This window comes from Episyrphus balteatus, chromosome 3 (assembly GCF_945859705.1).
Source record: "Episyrphus balteatus chromosome 3, idEpiBalt1.1, whole genome shotgun sequence".
NCBI lineage: Eukaryota > Metazoa > Arthropoda > Insecta > Diptera > Syrphidae > Episyrphus > Episyrphus balteatus.
This window is the reverse complement of record NC_079136.1, coordinates 125,462,687-125,485,382: the sequence shown is the minus strand read 5'-3', so window position 1 is coordinate 125,485,382 and position 22,696 is coordinate 125,462,687. Positions and strand designations below refer to the sequence as shown.

The following is a 22,696-nucleotide window of genomic DNA, read 5'->3' as shown; positions in this document are numbered from 1 at the left end:
ATCAAATTTGAAATTATCACAAAAAATCACAAGAAAAAAAAAATATTCTTCCGAAAAAAAAATTATTAGAAATTTTTTTGAAAAATTTTCAGATTCGCAATCATCGCACAAAAATCCTTTAGAGATTTATGGTTGGTTCAAAAACTTGCAGTATTATTTTTGATCACAAAAAGTTAAAAATTATTGACAAGTCATTCAATTTGCTCGAGACTTTTGTACTGTCCTTGCAAATTTAATTGGATAGTGACAATAAGAAAAGGAATTATTGCTTAGGCACGTGTGCACCAAACACTTTAAGTTAAAGCTATTTGAATTATGAATTTTTTTTAACTCAATTACCAAACTAAATACCAAATATACTCTAAATGGTCCCTGTCATGTTTATTAGTTAAACAAGTTAATGAAATTGATTTTTCACACAAATAAATATATTTAAAAATATGTGTTAAACAAAAACAAAAGAATTTCATTTAGGGCCAATTTTTCAATAGTCAGTTAAACAATCAGTTAGTACTTATTCCTAAGGATAGAGAAAAAATCAATTTTTCAACAGGCAGATATAGCTTATTCCTAAGAATAAATCTATCTGCTTCTTTCAGAGACGAATAAAATTATTCTAAGGAATAATCTCAATAAAAATATTGTGTCAGTTGTCAAAGCTGTTTTGAAAGAATTTTGAAAAAAATACAGTGGAAAACAAGAAAACAAAAACAATCATGAATAAAAATGACGTTTAATTTTAAATATTTTTGAATTTGACAATTTTTTTTTTGTTATTCTGTAGAATGAATTATTCTTGATTGAAAAATTCAATGTTTTTATCTGATTGTTTATGAGTCTAATAACTTTATTCTTCGAACAGTTAACTGACTGTTTATTAGAAGATTGAAAAATTGGCTCTTAATGGAATTTAATATTTGAAATTAGTAACGAACGATTTTCATGCAACACAAAACCTCTAAAATAGCTCATTAAGTATTTTTCAATTGAAAATCAACAAATTTTTGATGAATTATATATAATTTAAAAACACCAACAGCTAACATATATTTAAAGCACAAAACATCCTTTTAGAAATATGAAACTAAATTCTCTCGTCCTTTTTTTTACTAAACTCCAATCTCTGACCTATTATTGCCGTTTTATTGCTAACAGCATTTACCCCGCATATAAAATCATTCTGTCCAGTGACACCCTGTGTGTGTATGTGTGTGATGGTGGAGTATCCTCTCTCTCTCTCTCTGTCGTTGTCGTATCCACCAGATGAGACCAATGTCCACTCAAAGGACCTGCCTGGCCGGCGTACATATACATTTTATTCGGATTGTTAATCCACTCGACTGAGTTCGTAGTATGCATTATTCACAGTGAAACTGCCCAGCTACTGTTGCTGCTGTATGTTGCTTCTGCTATCCGCCACTGGCAGTCTGTTGAAATGTTCCTTTTTTTATTTGGCAGATACTGTATATATGGAAGGAAAGTGTATAGGTAAATGACGATACTGTAGAACGAGAGGAGGTATAAAAGTATGCAAGTGGATTTTATGAGACTACAAGGATTATTTTTTTTTCTTGTTGTTAAATTTTACTCCAAACTGTGTGTCTCTCTTGTCCACTCAAATCGAATGACAAATTGAAAATGCCCACTTTTGTCGCCACTCTGTGAAGCTCGTTTATATGAGTGTGCTTCATTTTGTTCCTTTTTTTTTTTATTTCTTTTGCATTGCCACATTGATCCATTTGGCCTAAAGCAGAAAACAGATAGAATATAACAGCAAAAAGATTTGACATGACGACGGGAGTAGTAGAGTCCTTTTTTTTTTTACTCTCCGATTATTCCTTGTTAGGAAATTCTGCTACTGTGCAACCAAAAATCCTTCGAAAAAAAGTGACTTTTTAATGCGCCTAGACATGAAAATGGATTGAATTGCAGGGACGATGATTTGAGGAGGGGGCGATGCAATAAATGAACTTAATGCAATCTTAAACACAGTTATTTTAAATTTCAGGATAAAAATAAAACAAAGTCTATTTATTTTTCAATTAAATTAAAGACTAGGCATATCACCATCATCCCCCCCCCACTCCCCCCTCCACAAAATATCAAAAGGTGTCCTTTCCTTCATTTTTTTTCGATTTTGAACAGTTTTTAGTTTTTGAAATATATACATCATTTTGCAATATTTCAGAAAGATCAGTTTAATTTTGAGAAGGGGGAGGGTGGATTGTTTTTTGGTTAATATTCTGGCTCTTAAAAAAAAAAAGAAAAGAATTTAGTGACAAGATAACTGTCTAGAATTTTGTACTTAAATTATTAAAATGCCATCATTTTGTGATACATTAATGCCTTTTAGCTTAAAAAGGTCCAGTCTTTGAATGGAGGGGGGGGGGGGGGGGGGGGGTAGGTGTATTTATTCAATTCCATGCACAGTGATTTCCATCAATAATTATTTTCATATTGAGCTTAAGCTACTGCCCTGTCTTAAAAAAAGAAATTCTTTCCCCTGTACGTCGATGGAGAAGGGGTTTGGTGGGTAGGGGTGTATCAATATGAGGGGGGAGGGGCAAAAAGATCTTATAGTAAAATTTGTTTAACATTCAAAACAAATACCACTTCTGAATAGTCTCAAAATTAAAGTTAAATATTTTTTTTGGGGGGGGGGGGGGGGGCTACTAGTTTGAAGAACTCTAGCATCGTCTTTAGTACCTACCTGCCAAAAGACTTTTTTCTTTATACAAATTTTGTTTTCGAAAATCAGTTCAATTTTATTTATCTCCCCCTCCTCAAAATAAAACCTGCATCCGTCTATGCTTAACTGCATCATTTGATGGAATTACTCTATTACTTAGTAGGTACTTCTGTCACTTCATAGTTATATACTATGAGTAAGCGAATATAAAGAGTCCTTCGTCATCAGAATAGAGTGCCAGGACGGAAACAAATAAAAAAAATAGTCAACCCACCCCCCCCCCCCTTCACATCTTCTTTCCTACCACAATCCACATTCATTGGTTCAGTTACCAAAAAAAAAAAAAAATAGATATCCCTTTGTCGAGCTGTCTGTGTGAAAAATCTTTAAATTGTTTGATGGACATTTACTATCACTATGGCTGCTCTTTGATAGGCTAAAACGTTTCGACATTATAAAAATAGTAAAGGACCGTTTTTTTTTTTTTTTTCCAAAAATACTCTGCAGACATAGACGCGACACAAGAATGGTAATGGTGACTATATTCTGGGTAATAGAAAAAAAATCCAAACTAATGGATGCACAGCAAGAGACAAGTGAGACGAAGTAGGCAGGAGCAAAAAGGACGAAATATCCGTTTGGGTTATATTTGATATTCTGTACCTTTGGCTAACAGAGGAAAAACAGTTGCAAATGTGATAGTCCATTCAATTGCCATAAAAGCTTTCACATTAAAAATTGATGAGAATGTAAGTGAATTGATTGATTCACCACCTCTCACCTTTTTTTTTTTTTTTTTTGTCGAGTCCTCTTTTATTCCACAGCTTCGATATGTTCCTATGAGAGGCTGCGTCAATGAATATAGGTATCGTGAAATTGCTTTGTGCGCTCGAGAAATGAATACAAAAAGGTGAAATGGTTTAACTACCCAGAGTTTCCCCAAAATTACCATTCTTCTGTATGACAATAAAAAAAACTATTGCATATACTTGGGGGTAGAGATGTCAATATTTCAGGATTAACTTTAAGTTTGACTTTAACATGAACCGAATGTGACATCCAGCAGAAGTTTACAATTTTTTAACATAAAAAAGTTTCACGGTAATCATGGTTATTTTTTTGTTCAACATTTTTTACAGTGCAATGAGCTCTATTTTGTATTATATCCAGGATGCAGGACATTTTTTTTTTTTGTTGGATTTTTGGTGACTTACAAAAAAACACCTATAGGTACCCACAGACGAAGTAATTAATTTTGTATGTTGTTGGTATATATTTTTTATGTATGTATGTAGTAAGTTAGGACATTTTGGGTAAATACACAAAGTTGCAACTTTTCGGGGAGAGTAAACTATAATATAGTCAGCTGTATAAAAGCCCTAAGGTGTTATTTTACCAAAAACCATGCCAACCAACCAACAACTACTAATGCCATGAGATGAATTTTATATATATTTTGTTGTTGTTATTGTTTTATTCCCTCCCAACAACGAAAAATATCCCCCAGCCCCGAAGGAAAAAAAAAACTTTTGTTAGTCTTTTTTTTTTTGTTGTTGGTATTTTTGTTGTTGTTTTATAACGAATTCATTGTTGTTTTAAATACACAGTCCATGTATAAATGTTATAGGTAGATTGTATCTACTCTTCTATTGTTGGTGGTGGTGGTTTATTTTTTGTTTGCAATTTAGTTAGTTAGTTTTTTTTTTGTGATATTTTTGTGACTTACCAATAGGATTGCTGTCCAGACGGAAGTTTTTCGGTCCATAATTTTTATCTGCATGTTCGGAGAATCATGGTTTATTCTGTAAAAAAAAAAAGAAAAGAAAAACAAAAAACAATCAAACATTTAGTAAATTGAAGTTAAGGACCAAGTGGTCAAAAAGGAATATCAATAAAAGTGTTTTATTTTTGTTTGACCTCAGAGCACTATTTTCGATTAGTTTTTGTAGACTTTTACTATCTAGTAGATTTAAAAAAGATTTTTCTGAAATAAGTTTTATCAAGCAAACATAGTTTTAGGGTAATATAAAATGAAAAATATTAAACCATTTCAGGACTATGTTAAGGCCTCTCCGTCAATCATTACGTCAGTTTTTTTTTTTGCATTCTCCAAATCATTCATAAATACGCCAAAAAAGTGCGTCTTCAAATAAAGATATGAGAAGAAGGAGAAGTTTAAAGTACGAGTATCATGTTGACATTATATTCATTTTTTTTTCTTTTTTCAAACAATCCATTTTTGTTTTTGCAGTGGCACTTTTTTTGGTGAACTGTATTTTTGCTTTTAGTATATTCAAAAAAGTGTATATACAAAAAAAAATTGAACTTACTCTTTTTACAATAATTACAACGGGCCACACAAAATAAGAGTTGACCGGAATTTACTATTTTTAATTAGGTATTTTGTGTCGTATTGAATCCGAAAAAGAAGTCAATTTTACCTTAAAACCCTCAAATTAAAAAAAAAGTCCAATGTATAAATAAATACAAAAAAATAGCACGTATACGCCACAGTGAACCTGAAAAACATGCAAACAATGTAAATTACATATATTTGGTTTAGGTGGCAACACACACAAATCGATTTTTACTAACACTTGTACTCAATAACTTAACAAAAACTTAATCTTCGTTGTCGCCAGTATTTATAACTAAAATTAGAAAAAAAAAATCTTTGAAATAAGAATAAAACATATTAAAATTCTTCAGCTTCTTTAATTCTGTTTATTTTCAAAATATTACAAAAAAAAAAAAAACAAACAAATAATAATAGAGTAACTAAAACAAATTATTAGGGAACCCGGCCGAACAGCTCTGATTTTGACGATTTTTTTTTAAACGTAGGTATTTAAAAATACTTTAAAGTCTATAGATTAAAAATTGCCGGTGTTGCCGTATTGTTTTTTAAAATTAAAATAAATTTTTTTTTTAACAAAACCATTTTTTTTTGCTTTAATTTCATAAAACAAATGATAACAAAAGATTCTCTAGGTAATTTAAGGAAAATATATAAAAGGCAGTAAGGGACAATCTTCCATCGTTTAAGCGATAAATGCAATTTTCTAACATTCTGACATCAAACACAAAAAAAATATTTTGAAAACAACGGCAACACCTACAACGTTTTAAAATACATTTTTAAAAAGCCAGAAGCTCATTCATATCTCTTAAATTAAAATCCACTAAATTTAATCAAGACTTTTTGAAAAAATGGTCCTCAAACTCAGAATTAAAAAAAAAAATGTTATTAGAAAAATTTAAAATGACTTTTTTCCAAACTTTTTCTAATAAAATATGAATTTATTTAAAAAAATGTTTGGCCATAAATATTATCAGTTGATTTTCGAAGCAAAAAAGGTAAAATATATCACACTTTTGAAAAAAAAAAAATGAAAAATTACTGCAATTTCAATGGTTTTTTTTTATTAAAACTGAATGTTTGCATTGAAATAATTAATTTTCTCAAAGACTGTGGTAAATAGGAACTTTAAATTTTTGCTATTTAACTTTTAACAGTAAGGGTTATTAAATGAATAAAAAATAATTTTATGTTTAGATGTTGAACTTTTAAAAAAAAAATAAGTTACATTTTTTTTTCAAAACTTTTATTAAAAAAAGTTCTTCGAAAATGAAATACTTTTTATTTTTTTTCATAAACCGTAATACATATTGACATTTCCTTTTATAATTTTAAATCATAATAAATGCGGCCAAAAAAATTTGAAAATAAATGCATTTTATATTACGACCAAGTTTAAAAAACGACATGTTAAAATTTTTTCAATCATTTTTTTTTTCAAAAATCTGAGTTCAATTACCATTCTTTCAAAAGCCGTTCATTTAATTAACTTAATTTTAATTTTACATATATGACTAAGCTTCTAGCTTTTAAAAAATGTTTATTTGAATATTGTAGGTGTTGCCGTTGTGTTCAAATATTTTTTTTTGTGTTTGAAGTCAATTAATAAGAAAATTGCATCTATCGCTTGAACTATGGAAGATTGTCCCTCACTGCCATATATTTTTTTTCCTTGAATTTCCTAGACAATCTTTTGGCATCAATTAATTTATGAAATATAAGAAAAATTTTTGAAAAAAATTTGTTTTTGTTCACAAAAATCTTCAATTAAATTTAAAAAATCAAAACGGCAACACCGGCAATTTTTAATCTATAGACTTTAAAGCATTTTTAATTACCGACGTTTGAAAAAAAAGATCATCAAAATCTAAGCTGTTCGGCCGGGTTCCCTAATATTGCAAATTTTTGAGCTTTAGTTACTCCACTAATAAACAAATCCAAAAAATCTAACACATAACTAAACAAATACAAACAAATAATTTTTTGTATTATAGTTTCGGTTACTTAGTAACCAAAAAGTCCTATTTATGGATTTTTTTTTACTATCGAATACATAATTCTGTAAGGCCACTGTGGCGCCAATTCTCATTCATAGCGGTTTTTTATTTTTCGGTGTCACTTCTATAAATAAAATTATTCAATGGTCTTTGATTTGTTTGCAAAAAAAAAGTAAGTATACTCCGTTGTGAACCAAATGTAGGTAATATCAACTTGAAACATATATTTTTTGTCTATGTCCAAAATACTGGCCTATGACACTTTTTTTTTCTTTTACCTACACTCATATGAAGTGTTTAATGTAATGTGTTTTTTTCCACCATCTTGTCAATTATATCAAAAAAAAACATAAATAAATAAATTTTGAACACATTCTCCTTAAAAAAAAAAATCTTTCATTTGATACAGATATTGGATGTTATCTGTAATTTTTTTGTTTTTTTTTTTTTGAAAATTTTCAATATTTTGAAAATGATGTTTTCTGGCAACAACTTATCCAAAGGATATATTTATTGCTATAACATCCTTTGATAACATTTTGCGTGCGTATTTTCTTTATTTACATATCTATCTCCTTAACAATTATTTATACAATGATAATGAAAAAATCTTAAAGAAGAATATTTAGTACCTATAAGAAAAAAATCCAGTTCCAAATTTTTTCAAAAATTTGTTTTTCAAGATTTTTGATTGAAAATGAGATAACGTTTTCCTTCCAATAAAAATTCTTGAGACCTTAAAAAGTTTAGAGTTCCAAAAATTAGAATTATTGTTAGGAACAACTCTAAAACACTCAAATTTGAGAAATGGGGCGGATGATCAAAAACGTCTGAATTCACTATATTTTCATAAAAAAAAAATCAAAAGAAATTTGGAACTATCCGGAACAAATCGAGAATAACCTTAAATATTTTTTTTTTTAATAATAATTTAAAAAAGGGGGCGCCCACTCACTTAGATAATATCCATAATATCTCGACAAAAATGTCATCTTCAAATTTTCAGACTACCTTGTGTTTCAAAGTTCAAATATTTGTCCAACTCGGGAAGAATTTTCACAGAAGCATTAAATTTTATTTTAAAGATTTAAGCTTCTGATAACTAATTTTTACTGAAATTCTACCTAGTAAATTCTAAGCTTCAAAATCGTTGACTACAACAACCCACATAAAAATTAATAACTTTTTATGCCAGTGACGCGACCTATAATCTAATCGTGTTATTTTGCCTTCTGCTTCTATCAAAAAATAACAACAACTACAAAAATATTTATCTTCACTATATAAAACAAGAGCGCATAAACCCTTTAATTAAATACCACAAAGCCTTATTTTAAAATTATCATAATGACATCAATCTGGAAGTAGGTACACAACCATAACTCTTCATCCTCAAAAAAAAATTATTATAAAATGAACCAAAATACAATGTCTACAAAACTTCATAATAAAATTAAGAACACTCTCCACAGAGCGCAGAAGAGCACCAGCAGTGTTCCATTATACAATATTATACAAAATAGGTAGGTAGGTACACAAGCCGAAGCAATGCATCACTCGACAACCAACATTAACCCTCTTTCACATAATTTTCAAAACCTCCATAAAGTCCTCCTCCGATATGATGACGACGACAACGATGCGATATGATGGGCATGTTTGTGGATGATGGGAGAAAGCAGAAAGGATGCCAAACAAGGAACATCAAAAGACAATATTTCTCCTCTTGGGCACCCTTTTCGCAACTATTAATTCCTATATATATAGAAGGTAATAGTTTGTAGTCATTTTTGACGTTCGCTGCCTGGCGTCTCGAAAGGTTCCACTTTTACCTTATAGTTACTCTTTAAAGAGATGAGAAAATGATGTTAAGGTATGATGATGTTGATGATGATGGTGAATTGGGTTCAGTTTGGTCTTGGTACTTTGTCAAGTGTTTACCTGGTCCTTGTCATAGACGTGTCCTTACACTTATAGTCTCTTGTTTGCTTCTTACTCTTCTCTCATTATAGAGATACATCTTCTTAAATATACCCTCTACCATTGACATTGTGACTGTGTTGGTTTTATACGAAGATATGGAGAACAGAAAGTCCCTAAAACGGGCTTATAAAATTCAATAAATCAAAAAAAGGACTGACTGCCAAGTGCCAAAGGCATGGCAAATTCTCTCACAAGTAGATTCTTAAATGCCTTCTCTCATTTTCCTGTTTTTTTTTTTTTAGATGATAACAGTGTGAAATGTTAAACGCGCCCCAGCATCGTCATCATCTTCATCTTCATCATCGTCATACACCACCATCACCATCCGAATCCAAGGACGACAAATAAAAATAAAGAAAAAAAACCTATTCATCCAAAGCCCGTCACTCTGACGACGAAGAGTCGAGAAGGAAAAAAAAATAATAACGAAAAAAAAAAATCTAGAAATATTATTTGTCGAGGAGACACATATTCAAAATCCTACACAGAAGTGTCCCCAACAAGCTAGAAGAACAACATCCCTATTCCTCTACCCTTTCAACCAGCTCTATACTTTTATAATACGATGGAGAAATATAAAACAAAAAACAAAAAAAAAATGTGCCATCAAAATTGTCATGATAATATTTATTGTTGGCAAATATACTTTCGTAAAATATTTACCCTGGCTAATTGTGGAAATTAATTAATATCAAATGTGCTTATTTAGGACCAACGCACATCACCATTGCTCAAGATATGGTATAGTAGATTTTTTGAGAAGGTTTTTCTACAGTGAGTTGCAAGTTTAATAGGACCTTGATTAGACTTTTTTTTTTTAACTGAAATTAAGATCAATTTTGGAAAAAAGAAATCTCTCAAAATAGCAAACACAATCACTTCTAAATTTCTTTCAGTTCACTTCATTTCCTCAACTTTCGGCACTTCTTTGTTATCCTCTCAACAGCCCAATAGCATACAATCCTTATTTTAAAATTTTTTAAGTTTAATAAGTTTGAAACCTTGTATATTTAGTAAACATTGTTTACGTTCCACATATTGTAAGTTTCAATAAATTTATTATTTAAATTATTTTTTATTTATAAAAAAAATTCGTTTTCATACTTCATTAATAAAATTTTCCTTGACATCTAATTTATTAAAAGTGGATTTAATATCCCTTAATTGGCTGTGGAATGTATTCATTTTTCACTTCACTAAAAACAATGAAAGAATTTTTGAAATCACACACAAAATTCAAAATAGAATTTACAAAAACAAATACCTTCCACACACAAATCATAGGAAATTCATCTCATGTAATGACTTGCATAAATAGGTCCACAGTATTCCCGAGGGAATAATTTCACGAAGTTCAAGTGAAATAATAGAAAAATATATTACATTCCACATTTCGAATAATGCGTTCTTAAGAAGTCTGCTTTAAAAATTTTGTTCCGTTTACATTATAGCTATTGCCCATTATATTATTGTTATAACAACAGCAACATATATTGTGGAACGCATTCAATTTTCATTCAAAGCACTTGATAATTTCACAGTACAAAAATTGAGACATCTTGAAACATCTTCAGAGCATCTTGATGTGTACTTACATCAAGTGGCTGGCTTTAGAAGCATAATTAGAAATCAATTTAATAAATAGGTTCCACAATCTCAATTTATTTTAATATAATATCTTTAGCTGCTGTAGAATTTTCATAGATTTCATATTAAAATCCACATATATTTCCAAACTCTGACAATCTGAAGAAACGTTTAACTATTTTTCATGGCCTTTAGATAAAAAAAAATTGTTCATAAACCTTGTGATAGGTCGGAATTATGTTTCCATTAATCTAGTAGTTTAATTAGAAAAGAAAAAGTAAAGAATCCAGTTAAGCGTTAGTGTGTCAAATATGGCCCACAGCCCACGTATGTTATTTGGCCAACTACTGTATTTCCCAAACTTAAACCCAGAAGCAAATAAAAAAAATTGTTTACAGAAAACACGTCCAAATTATGTTTAGCGTGATGATTTAGAAATGATGATGTTTATGATAAACAGGTATTTTGCATTCTATACTTTCGCTGTATTTTTTTGGTACCTAAGTTTTATGAAGTGTTCTTACATTGAATTTTGTGTCCAATAGCTTCTTCTTTTTCTAAAATTCACAAGAGTTTAAATTCGTTAAGAAATCGCAATGTACATATGTAATATGGTCTATCCCATTTGTTATTAGGCCATATTTGACACCATTTCTCAATTCAACTTTAATTTTTCTGTATTTTTTTTTAATTTTTTTTTTTTTTATTTTGTTTGTTGCCTCATAACTTTGGACTGCGTGAACCAATTTTGATAATTCTTTTTGTATTGGAAAGCTACAGTGTGGTCTCTTTTCAATTTCGTTCAGTTCTTGCTATAGAATTTATAAGAAAAACCATAAAACCCGGTTTTTATCCATAGAAGTCGGTTTTGTTTTTTTGATAAAAATTATTATTTCTGGGTAGTAAAATTTGTGACTCATGAATAATAATCTTCTATGAGCAGTTGAGAGCATAATGATGGTGATAAAATGCCAGTTAGATAATGTGGAACGTATTAATTTTTTCTCTCGTATCTATTTTTTGAATTTATTTCATATATACTCTTGTGCTCACCTTTCATTAAAAAAAAAAATCCATTCCCCATGGTTCCACTGTTTAGATTTGAAAAAAAAAGAATTAACGCGTTCCACAAGAATATTCACATTTCAATATACAAACTTGTGTGTATGTATCTAATGAAAAATATAAATATAGTTTTTTTTTTAATTTAATTTTTCAAAAATTCTAAGAATATTAAATTTTCACTCTAATGGAACCTATTAGGTACCTATACTCACTTTAAGATGAAAAATATTCACAAAAAATCGTTCTCGTAAAAATTTCACAATTATTACATTCCACAGAAAGCTGCGATAAGTAGATTTCAATACCGTAATTTCTACGCTTGTGATTTTTTATGAATATTTCATTTCCAATCGATATCTGAGGACAGCCCTAATTTTCAGAAGTTGAATGTACCTACCTAATTTTTTTTTTTTTTTTTTTTTTCATTTCAAGAAAATTAAATTAATTTTATGGAGAATGGTTGACATCTGTAGGTAAATGAGTTAATTTTGTTTTAGACAAATTCCACGAAGAAAACTTTCTATGAATATTTTATTATTTTCAATTTAAATCAGTGTAAATTTGTTTCCAATGAAAACAAGAAAAAAAATATCATTAATGTCCTTGTCCATATTAATTTAGCAACTCACTGTATATGTTCCACATTTTTACTTCTCACGCCTATAACTAGATATATACGATGACTGACAATGACGAAGACGATCAGTGCCGGTTTAAGCACTACCGGCGCCCCTGGGCAAGATTGCAAGTGGCGCCTCTAAAAAAAAGTTCATCTAAAAACAATTTTTTAAAATAACGAAAAAAAGCAATAGCAGATTATGTCTTACCTCTCATATACTTGTTAATGCATTTATTAAAAATGTGCAGTGTATTAACTTAAAAAGGTTAACTTAAAAAAAAAAATTAATTATTCATGTCATTTAGGCTCAATTGACAAGACTACCTTTATCTCTTTTTTTGTTTAAACACATTTAAAGATTAGGTACAGTTGGTTTTATTTGAACAATATTTCTTCAAAAACTTTTTCAACTAGGTACATTAATGTCGTTTTCGATTGGAATCACTCAATGATTCACTCATTCTGAATACAATAAAAAACTTTGAATCGCTTCCACCCAATTCTAAAATTTAATATCTGTATTGGTGAAAAATCAAATATTGTGTTTTTGTTTTTTCACTAGGAGAATAAAAAACTTGCAGCACGCTTCTTAATGATTCCAGGCTCTTCCGGACGGCCAATCGAAAACAACATACCTTTATAAGTATAAGGTTTGTTCGTTGTGAGCTCTAGGGCACTCTGGGTCGCTCCGAATTCGTTGTCAAGCGTTTTTTGTAGCTCCTTTTTCAACCAGAGTTATTTCCTCTGTGTTCGATGTTCGCTGATGAAACTAAAGCTCTGAGGTGTTCGATGTAAAATGAAAACCCGAGAAACTCTGATTTTTTTCACAGTTAATTGAAATGACTTAGAGTGCCCTGGAGGGGGGAACAACGAATAGACCTATTTTTTTATTCTCACACACAAACGTAGTTTTTATGAGAAATGGAGAAGCTGTCAATTTTTGGCATTTCTGGATTTTGGGTTTTCGGGATTTTGTGTTTTTGGGTTTTCGGAATTTAGGGTTTTCTGGATTTTGGGCTTTCTGGATTTTTATTTCGGGATTCTGTCCGTCTCCCTTCTCTTTCCTTATTCATTATTATAGGGGCACCTTTGCAAAAATTAAATTGGTAGGAGGAATATTAGGATTGCTTTAGTCTTTCAAAAGAAATTTGGGCGCCTTGTTCTTCAAAGATGAACGAAGATTTTGGACACCATTGTCCTTCCGGAAGCCAAATAAATTAACAAAAAATTTGGGGGGCGCCTTCATTCTTCAAAAAGTTTAGGACAAACAATACGAGCGCCGTTGAAAATGTAAAATAGAAAAAAATTGGAGCGCCTTTGTGAATGTAAAAAAAAATAAAACATCGATTGGAAAGACTTCGTTATTTATAACTTTTGTAAAAGTTCGGGGCGCCTGCGGCGCCCCTCAATTCTTGCGCCCCTGGGCGACGGCCCAGGCTGCCCCCCCCCTAAAACCGGCTCTGAAGACGATGTTAGAAAAAAAACACACATCTTTAGGGGTATAAGATACACAGAGTGGAGAAAAGGGCTTGAGAGAGTGTCAGGTGCTTCAACTGGAAGCTTTCATTCTCGTTATTTTACACTTTTTTTTTTTATTTTACTTTGTAATATGCCTTCTATTTTTTGTCTTTTGTATCTTTTTACATTTTATATATATTTCGGCTTAGAAAATATATAAGAGAAGTTTTAGAAAGATAGACGTATGACAGATTCAAATCTTCAACTTTTTCACTTTTTCACAAAATGTTTTATTTGACAAGGCAAGCTTAACACCACAAAAGAAAAAGGGGGGGGGGGGTGTTTGTGTGTATTGTGAATATGTAAATATTCACACAAGTATGGTATGTTATTTGGGAAAGGTGTAGGTTGCGAGGTGTTTTTTTTTTTTTGGTTCAATCCCCCCATCCACTTTCAACCCGCATTTTCATCCACACACACTCGCACTTGACATAAGAGTGCAAATGAAAACAAATGAAAATGTTTATAAATAACTTTAATTTGTCACTCGGATGTTAAAAAAAAAAAATTCAAAAAAATAAGAAAATATACAAATAAAATAGCAAAAAAAAAAAAAAACAGGTGGAAGAGATGTGATAAAATTATTGCATATCCTTAGTTTTGTAGGATAAAAAAAAAGTTAAGAAGAAAAAAGATACGGGGATAAGTAAAAAGATCGCTTTTAAACCATTCTACTATCTGCCTATGTGGTTCTCCTTAGAGACAGAGAGAACCTTCTTAAGACAAATAATATGGGTCGAGAAGATGGTGAGGTAAGGTTTATGGGCTTTTATTTTTATTAAACATTGTCAAGGCAGGGAGCAAAATTTATTATCGTTTCGAGTTTATAATCTCGTTTAGAAAAGCAGCAAGATTGACAAAAAAATATGACTGAAAATTAGAAATGTCAAGAACTTTTGATATGTGTAAAAGATTTAAAGAAAGTCAAACAAAAAAATTCAAAGCGTTATCACCTGTGTTTAATGTTCAAAAGTTGACAAAAAGCCGAGAAAAAGTTTGGTTAAAAGAAGTTTAGAATTATCATGTTTTTAAGAGTTTAGTGTTCCAAGAAGATAAAATTGAAATTTAGCTCAATGTTCTGTGGTAAATTGTGGATTTTGTTAATATATCACTTAATCTGATGTGATAAAGACCAAAATTTTTCACCCTTACCAAAAAAAATTTTTTTTTTCAAAAAATCAATAAAAAGGTCTTTCTTATATTTATTCATATTTGAAAACCAAAAATATCTTGAAGGTCTGGTTCGTGAGATTTTTGAAAACAAACATATATTTTTTCCAGCTTTTTCTACATTCAAATGTTTATATCTTTTGACCGAAGTCTTGAAATTAGTTTTGAATCAATTGGGTTCATAATCAACAGGCTTATGCATTCAGGTAAAATTTAGGTAAAAAATTACAAATCTATTTTTTTTGAAATTTTCTGAAAAAATCAAGGCTAACCCCTTGTCTAAAAAAAATAAATTTTAAAAAATTTGCTCCAAATCCATCGAGTGAGACGTCAAAAGAAAGGTCTCTTTAAGCTCTATTCATAATTGAATACCTAAAGTTTCTTGGAGGTCTGGTTCCTGCTGAGATATTGTAAATCAAACATATTTTTTTCTTTCTGTTTGTACTTTCTCAAGTCGATATTTTATGACTGAAGTCTTGAAACTGGTTTGCAAATAATCAATTGTGTTCATAATAATCAATTAATTAAAAAATTACATTACATATCAATTTTTGAAGTTATACTTCTTATGGGAGGGTGGGTATGAAAATTTACTTTTTGACAAGAATGTCAAAGGGATTATGACGCGATCACCCTGGGTAGCAGGGCTGTCGTTTCACCTTTAGAGTACGCAGTACTTTAGTATTTAAAAATGCAGTACGCCGCAGTACGGCAAACATAAAACACACAACACGTAGCAAGTTACATGTTTCATGTGGCAAGTTGCATGTGGCAAATTGCGTGTGGCAAGTTGCATGTGGCAAGTTACATGTGGCAAGTTGCCAGGGTTGCAAAAAGCTAACATTTCAGCTCAGCTCACAGCTCAGCTCAAATTTGAGCTAGGTACCATAGCTTAGCTCATTTGAGCTGAGCTGAAAGTGAGCTGAGCTGAAAGTGAGCGCCCCAACTTCCAACGCCTATATCTCGGAATTTTGAAAAAAATGAAAAAAATTTTTTTGATGCCAAAAGGTAGCGGGGACTCTAACCTACATTTGGGTACAACTTCCATCCCTGTAGGTACACGCGTTCTCAAACCAGGAGAACTTAAAGGTAAAAAAAAAGTTAAGCCCGATTCTGAAAAAATAGGCATGATGTGGCGGTTTAACATGCAAGGCGATTTTTTAAAAATCTGACAATGTGCAAAGCGTAGGCCCATGACACAAGCTATCATTTGGCATCACTCCCAAAAATTGCTCTCAAGCGGCTTAGCTTCCAGGAGCGTTCAAAGATTCGGGGATTTTTCGAAAAAAAAAATTTACCCCAACTTTCAAACGCGATTTTCTCGGAATTTTGAAAAAAGTCGTAAAACCGGATTGTACCTGATTTTTTTTTTATGATTACAAAAGAAATATTTTACTAAAAAAATAGAAATATATTTACTATTAACCCTAGAAAGATAATCTACGTCTGTAAGACGTATGGCGTGTAAAGAACTGTTTTATCTAATTCAATTCAAATTTCTGGGTTTTTGTTAAATTAATTTGATTTATTATATCATTTCTTTAAAATAATCTAAGTAATGAGTTAAATAAATATGACAAAAAGTGTTAACATAAGACCAAAAATCTTTTTTAGAATCATACGTCTCTGAGACGTATATTATGATTATCTTTCTAGGGTTAAAAAAAACCAAGAGATCACGAAAAATTATCTGTTTTATTTATAAAAATATCCATGTGTTAAAATAATTCCATTAATAACTAGAACCAAACATCTTGAGCTATGGTGTTTTATAAAAGTTTAAAATATCTTCATATTTCATTATACTTTCCAAATAAAAATCAATGTATCCTCTCACCCATCACAGCTCAGCTCAGCTCACTTTACTTTAGCTCACCCAACAGCTCAGCTCAACCATCAGCTCAGCTGACTTTCAGCTCAGCTCAAATGAGCTGAGCTATGGTACATAGCTCAAAAGTCAGCTAGCTCAAAATCTGAGCTGAGCTGTGAGCTGAGCTCAGCTCACTTTTGAGCTTTGTAGCAACCCTGCAAGTTCCATATTGCTACTACTAGTGCTGAAGCACACACAATTCTCATAAAATAACCATATCGCACATTTTATGCTCAATTCATTTAGTTTCGTTAAGCGTATACCGTACGTTCTGAACCGCACAACATGTGTAAATTTCACAGAATAAATTGAAAACTACATGGACGCAAGGAGGATGAAAGAATTAATTTATTGTTCACTTGATAAAAATGTAAAAAAACGATGTGTGGATTAATTAATTTAATAATAGAAATTAAAAATATCAAATGAAATTCATTTACATATACTGAATGAGAAGTATGTATAACTTCAGTCGCGTGTACATGTGTACACACACTCTTTTTTTTTCTTATCTGCATAGGTATGATTACAAAAAAAAAAAAAAACAAAAAAAAATTTTGTTTGTTTGTTTCATCATAACTTCTAAACTACTTATCCAAATTCAACAACTGAGGTATTGTTTAAAGCGTCTTTCTGGTTTGCTAGTTATAAGCTATTCAAAATTGTAATACGTCACCATTTAGAGGCCAAAAATAGAACTAAAAATTGTATTTTTTAGTTTTCCTTCAATAGGTCAAGAAATACTTTAGCAAATTATAATTTCAACATAATCTAAATAAGAAAATATGATAAACAAAACTAAAACCCAGTTAGTTCATGATTTTTACTTTTTGGAATTATTAAAAAAAAAAAAAAAATTAATTTTATAAAGCCTATATCTAGCACACAAGTAAGACGCTTTGAATGATATTTAACTTGTGAATTTTTGATGAGAAGTTTAGAAGTTATTGGGGAACATACATGCTCAAATGCATCAAAACTTGTTCTTTGTATGACTACAGATTACCATAGTTTTTGATTAGGTAAGAATAACGAAAAGGAATATGATTTTGGAAAAAAAGAGTTCATGAACAATCATTGTAAAACACACTGAATTTCTTCTAAGAAGCTGTTAAAAAAGTATTTTCTTCAAGACCAGATTCAAAAAATCTACAGAAATTCGTTAAATTATATTTTCTTTGTGTTTATGACCCCCCTGAAATATAAAAATTTGGCCTTGATATCCTGCTAACATCACGTGAATTTAAAACTGTTCATGTGTCAGTCTTCTTGTTGGCCCAGAAAAAAAACCCATCAAATTCAAGTTCGTATATTTCCATTGCAAGAAAAAATAATAAACTTGATTCTATTATCATCATCTCTACATAAAAAAAATTGCACGACTGGGGTCGCACGTACTTGCTCTTATGCTTAAAGTAACTATAGTGTTAAAGCTTTTTATTCAAGAAATTTAAAATTTGATATTTTGAAGAAATTTCATAAGTAGTATAAAAAAATTAAATCTGTTTTTATAATTAATAAAACTCCGTTTTAAAATATCTTAAAAAAAAAACAAATATGATATTTTTTTTCTCGTATAAAAAGGTATTTTTAGAAAAAAAATTTTGAAAATTGTAGGAGCGGTTTTTTAAAAAAATAATTTTTTATATATAAAATTTTTTTAACATTTTTCAAAAAAAAAGTTGGTATGCCATTTTGAAGAAATAATTAATTTACACATAAAAACTAAATTTCAAAATTTTTCATTGATCCGTTTTCAAAAAATTGATTTTTCAAAAAAAAATTTTGAAATATTTTTTAAAAAACCAAAAATGCGTTTTTTGAAAATTTTCTAAAATTTTAATATTATCTTTACTTACACACTTTTGTATAAAAATTTTCATTTAAATCGGGTTAATTTTGTACGAGATATTCAGAAACGAAAAAAAACGTTCTATGACAGGTACCGTTAATAACGGTACAAAAAATATTTTTTTTATTTAAAAAGTTGGCCCTTATGTGTAATACTACACACAAAAATTTTAATCAAAATCGTTAGAGCCGTTTTTGAAAAAAATTACCTTTTCTATTTCCGTTATATGGCAGGTACCGTTAGTTTTGGTCATAAAAAAAAAATTTCAATTTCCCCTCTAGGGAATCACCAAAAACTGCTAACTACCAAGTTTGAAGAAAATCACTTCACTCGTTTAGGCTGCAGCTCCAGATAGAGACAGACACACAGACAGACAGACAGACAGACAGACAGACAGACAGAATTGCCGGACCCACTTTTTTGGCATTCTCCATCATCGTAATGTCATGTAAAATTGTTATCTCGAGTTCGATTTTTTTTACGAATCCTAAACTTGCCCTATAGTACCTATATCGCAAGTAAAAAAGTCTATATAATTTATATAATTCCATTGCCATGCTCTAAAAACACACTGGCACCTCAATTTCTATCTCTCCACCATAAACCATGATTAGTTTATGTTTTTCAAACTGTGCCCTAACCTTTAGCACAATGTTAAAGGACAATGTCTTTTTTTTTATTATCTAGTACCTATCAACACAACAAACAACAACAACACTCAAGACTCGTTTATGGCTTTAAAAGCTTAAAAGGTACATAAAACACTTTCTCTCATCCTGCCTCGGTTTGGCCCAAATTTCACACAAAACTATAGACCAGACACGACAATGATGATGATGACTACGATGACTATGATGACTATGTTGACGACAGGACCACAATTATTATTGTGAATTCAAATAGCTTTCTCTTGTCGAAGGCATTCGCTCAAACATCCGTTATATGTTAAGCTATGTATTGTACTATTGTATATACCACTGGTATCTATCCAGAGAGTCCTTGTGTATTTGTTTAAAAATGAAAAAAAAAAAGAAAAAATAAACTCCCAACAGTACCCTCTCTGTTCTCCTAGGATTTCCATCATTTAAAAGAGGTGTGATTCGTATCTGGTCTAGACCCGTTTGGAATTTAGATTGCGAAAACATCGCATCCTTTCACTCAGAAAGACTCAAAAAACATTATAAAACGTATGCACACTACTACTAACACAGAAACCTCCTATTACCAATCCCCCCTCAATCTGAAATCCCTAGACCCCATACCTCAATAAAATAGAAAAGCCTAAAACTCTCTCTGTGGGATTGCTTTGCCCGACTATGAGAGACTGTTTTGCTATGACTTGGGCTTTTGGCTTTGGGTTTTTTAAATGTTTGAATCTTGAGCTCTCGATTTTTGGTTTTTTTTTTTATTTATTTATTTTTTCCGTTTTATATTATGTTTTGTTTCATTCAAGTTTCCTTATTTGATGTCCCAAAACAATAAAGTCGGACGAAAAAACCGCACAAGTACACAATGAGCTTTTGTGTATAAAATTAAACCGCAGTTATCCGGAATGCTTATAGCTCTTATAAGAGACCGACCTAAATTTTCGGTTTGAGGTAGCGACAAATTACATGAAAATGTCACCTGCTATGATTTAATGACTGCTCCATACTTCATACTCTATAAGGTTGGTCTATGGTCAGGTCAACTATAACTACTACCTACCTGGGGGACTCTTTTGACTATAGTACATATATAAAACTGCCTTTGTTATAAATAGAGAGAAGGACATACATACTTGTAGTATAGGTAGGTATAAACTTCTCGCATAATTCATAATTGAAACTATTAAATCGAAACGTTGATTTGCGTGCGTGATAGCAAAGTCCAATTACATAAATCTGTTTGATCATTTCATTAGTTCTGTTTTGATGTCATGTAGTCCTGTCGAGGATATACAGGAACGGATTAAGTTTCTTAGAAGAAAAACAGGTCTTGTACATTCATTGCATTTACCAAAAAAAAAAAAAAAAATTGAATGTATGATTTGAAAAAAAAAAGTTTTTTTAATAAACACAAAAATCCATCGTTGAAAGTAATGAAATTCCAAAAATGTTTGAGATATTGGTTCACTTTTAAGACACTTTATCAAATAAAACCAAAATCAAATAAATAAATAAAATTGGCCAGTAACTCTTTGAAAATAAATACTGTTGAATTGATGAATTATTTTGTGCCATGAGAAAAAAATGTTTGCATGCAAATAACTCAGAAACCAGAACTCCAAGAAACTTTTGGTTTTCAGTTATGAATAGAGCTTGAAAAGACCTTTCCTTTGATATCTCATGATTTTTTAAAATGCAATATTTTTCGGCAAGGGGTTAACGTTGATTTTTTTTCGAAAATCTGAAAAAAAAAATAAATTTGCATTTTTTTACCTAAACGCAAAGGCCTGTTCACTGTGAACTCATAACTGTAAACCAAAACTTGTTTCGAGACTGTGGTCTGTAGATATCTGTACCGGAATGTAAGAAAAAACAAAAATGTTTGCATGTAAATAACTCAATAACCAGACCTCAAATTCCGTTTAGAATAGAACCTTTTCTTTTAATCACTTGATAAATTTGTAGGAAATTTTTGAAATTGTATAAAAAAAACGTAAAAGAAGTTAAAACCAAAGTTTGGATTCTTCAAGCAATAGCATTTTGTACGGAAATCTGAGAGTTTTATTTTATTTTTTTTTATTAGGTACCACAATATTTATAAAGGTGAAAAATAAATGCATAAGCATACGCACTTTTACTCATTCTTAATTTTTGACAAAAAAGCGTACTTTTGAATAGGAGTCCGAAACGACTCTCATTTTCATCCTCATATAAAATAACCTTGAGTGAGTGTGCCCATTCCCATAAAAGTTGAACATTTTGCTTAAATTCGAGCTTTTATTTTATTTAGAAATTTTCATTTTGTATGTTTTTTTTTTAATTGTTTAATTAATTTTATATTTTGAAGTTTGTTTGTTTTTTTTTTTGCTTAATTACTTGGTTAATAATAAGGACTGATAAGATCTAAATTACCTATATCAAAAACGTTGAGTTTTGTACCATAAGGCTTATATGCTTATCAAAACAAGAAGTAACCAATATCGCTCATGAAAAAGGACATTTCAAACTTCTTATTTGTGAAAGATTATTAAAAAAAAAAAGTGAACAAATATTTTTTTAATTTTTTACGAGTAGTTTTACGAGTATATATTTTTAAACAGGTCAAAAGATCAAATTTAACGGTATCTACTTGACTTTATGATTTAAATGAAAAAAAAAAAGTTTTTCTCTTGAACGGCTAAATGCTATAACGATTTTAATTTTTTTTAAATACACGTACTGCGGCAAATAAGTTCTTAGTTTTTTTTATTAACGGTACCTCTCCTTTATTAACGGTACATCTCGTAAGAACATTTTCTTGATTTCAGAATTTCTCTTAAAAATAAGCAATTTCAAAGAAATTTTTTTTGTACGAAATCTTTTCAATAATCTTAATTAAAAAAACTAATAGGTACAGATTTTCAAAAATAAAAATTTTGGATTATTGAAAAAAAAAAAAATTCAATTTTTTTTGAAAAATCTTTTTTTTTTAGAATGAAATTTTCATGAAAGATATTTTTTTACAAAAACTGCTTCTACAATTTTCAAAATAACTTTTCCAAAAATGTTTTATGAATGGCATATTAAATTTGCAAATGAAATTTTTATTTGAAAATTGATTCCATTTAAAAATGTTTTTTAGTGCCTGATTAAAAAACAATTTTATACTTTTTACTTTTCTGATATTTTATATTAATGACAAAATTAAACTAAAATTATTATTTTATAATTATAAAATTTTTAAACAATCTAAGTATGAACAAAAGTTTGTGAAGACCATTCTAAAATTTTTCCACATTAAGTTTTGTTATTTTTGGACTGAAAATAATGACTTTAAATATGGTAAAAGTTACTTAGAATA

General features: G+C 30.0%; 1 protein-coding gene across 3 annotated transcripts in view; it reads right to left on the bottom strand.

Moving 5' to 3' along the window:
- Positions 1-22,696, bottom strand: part of LOC129916821 (protein madd-4-like) — a 129,810-nt gene that overhangs the window by 69,799 nt on the left and 37,315 nt on the right. For all 3 annotated transcript variants that reach the window (XM_055996991.1, XM_055996992.1, XM_055996993.1), the window contains exon 2: positions 4,416-4,491. In XM_055996991.1, the coding sequence (XP_055852966.1) occupies positions 4,416-4,491 (76 nt within the window). The remainder of the gene's footprint in view (positions 1-4,415; positions 4,492-22,696) is intronic.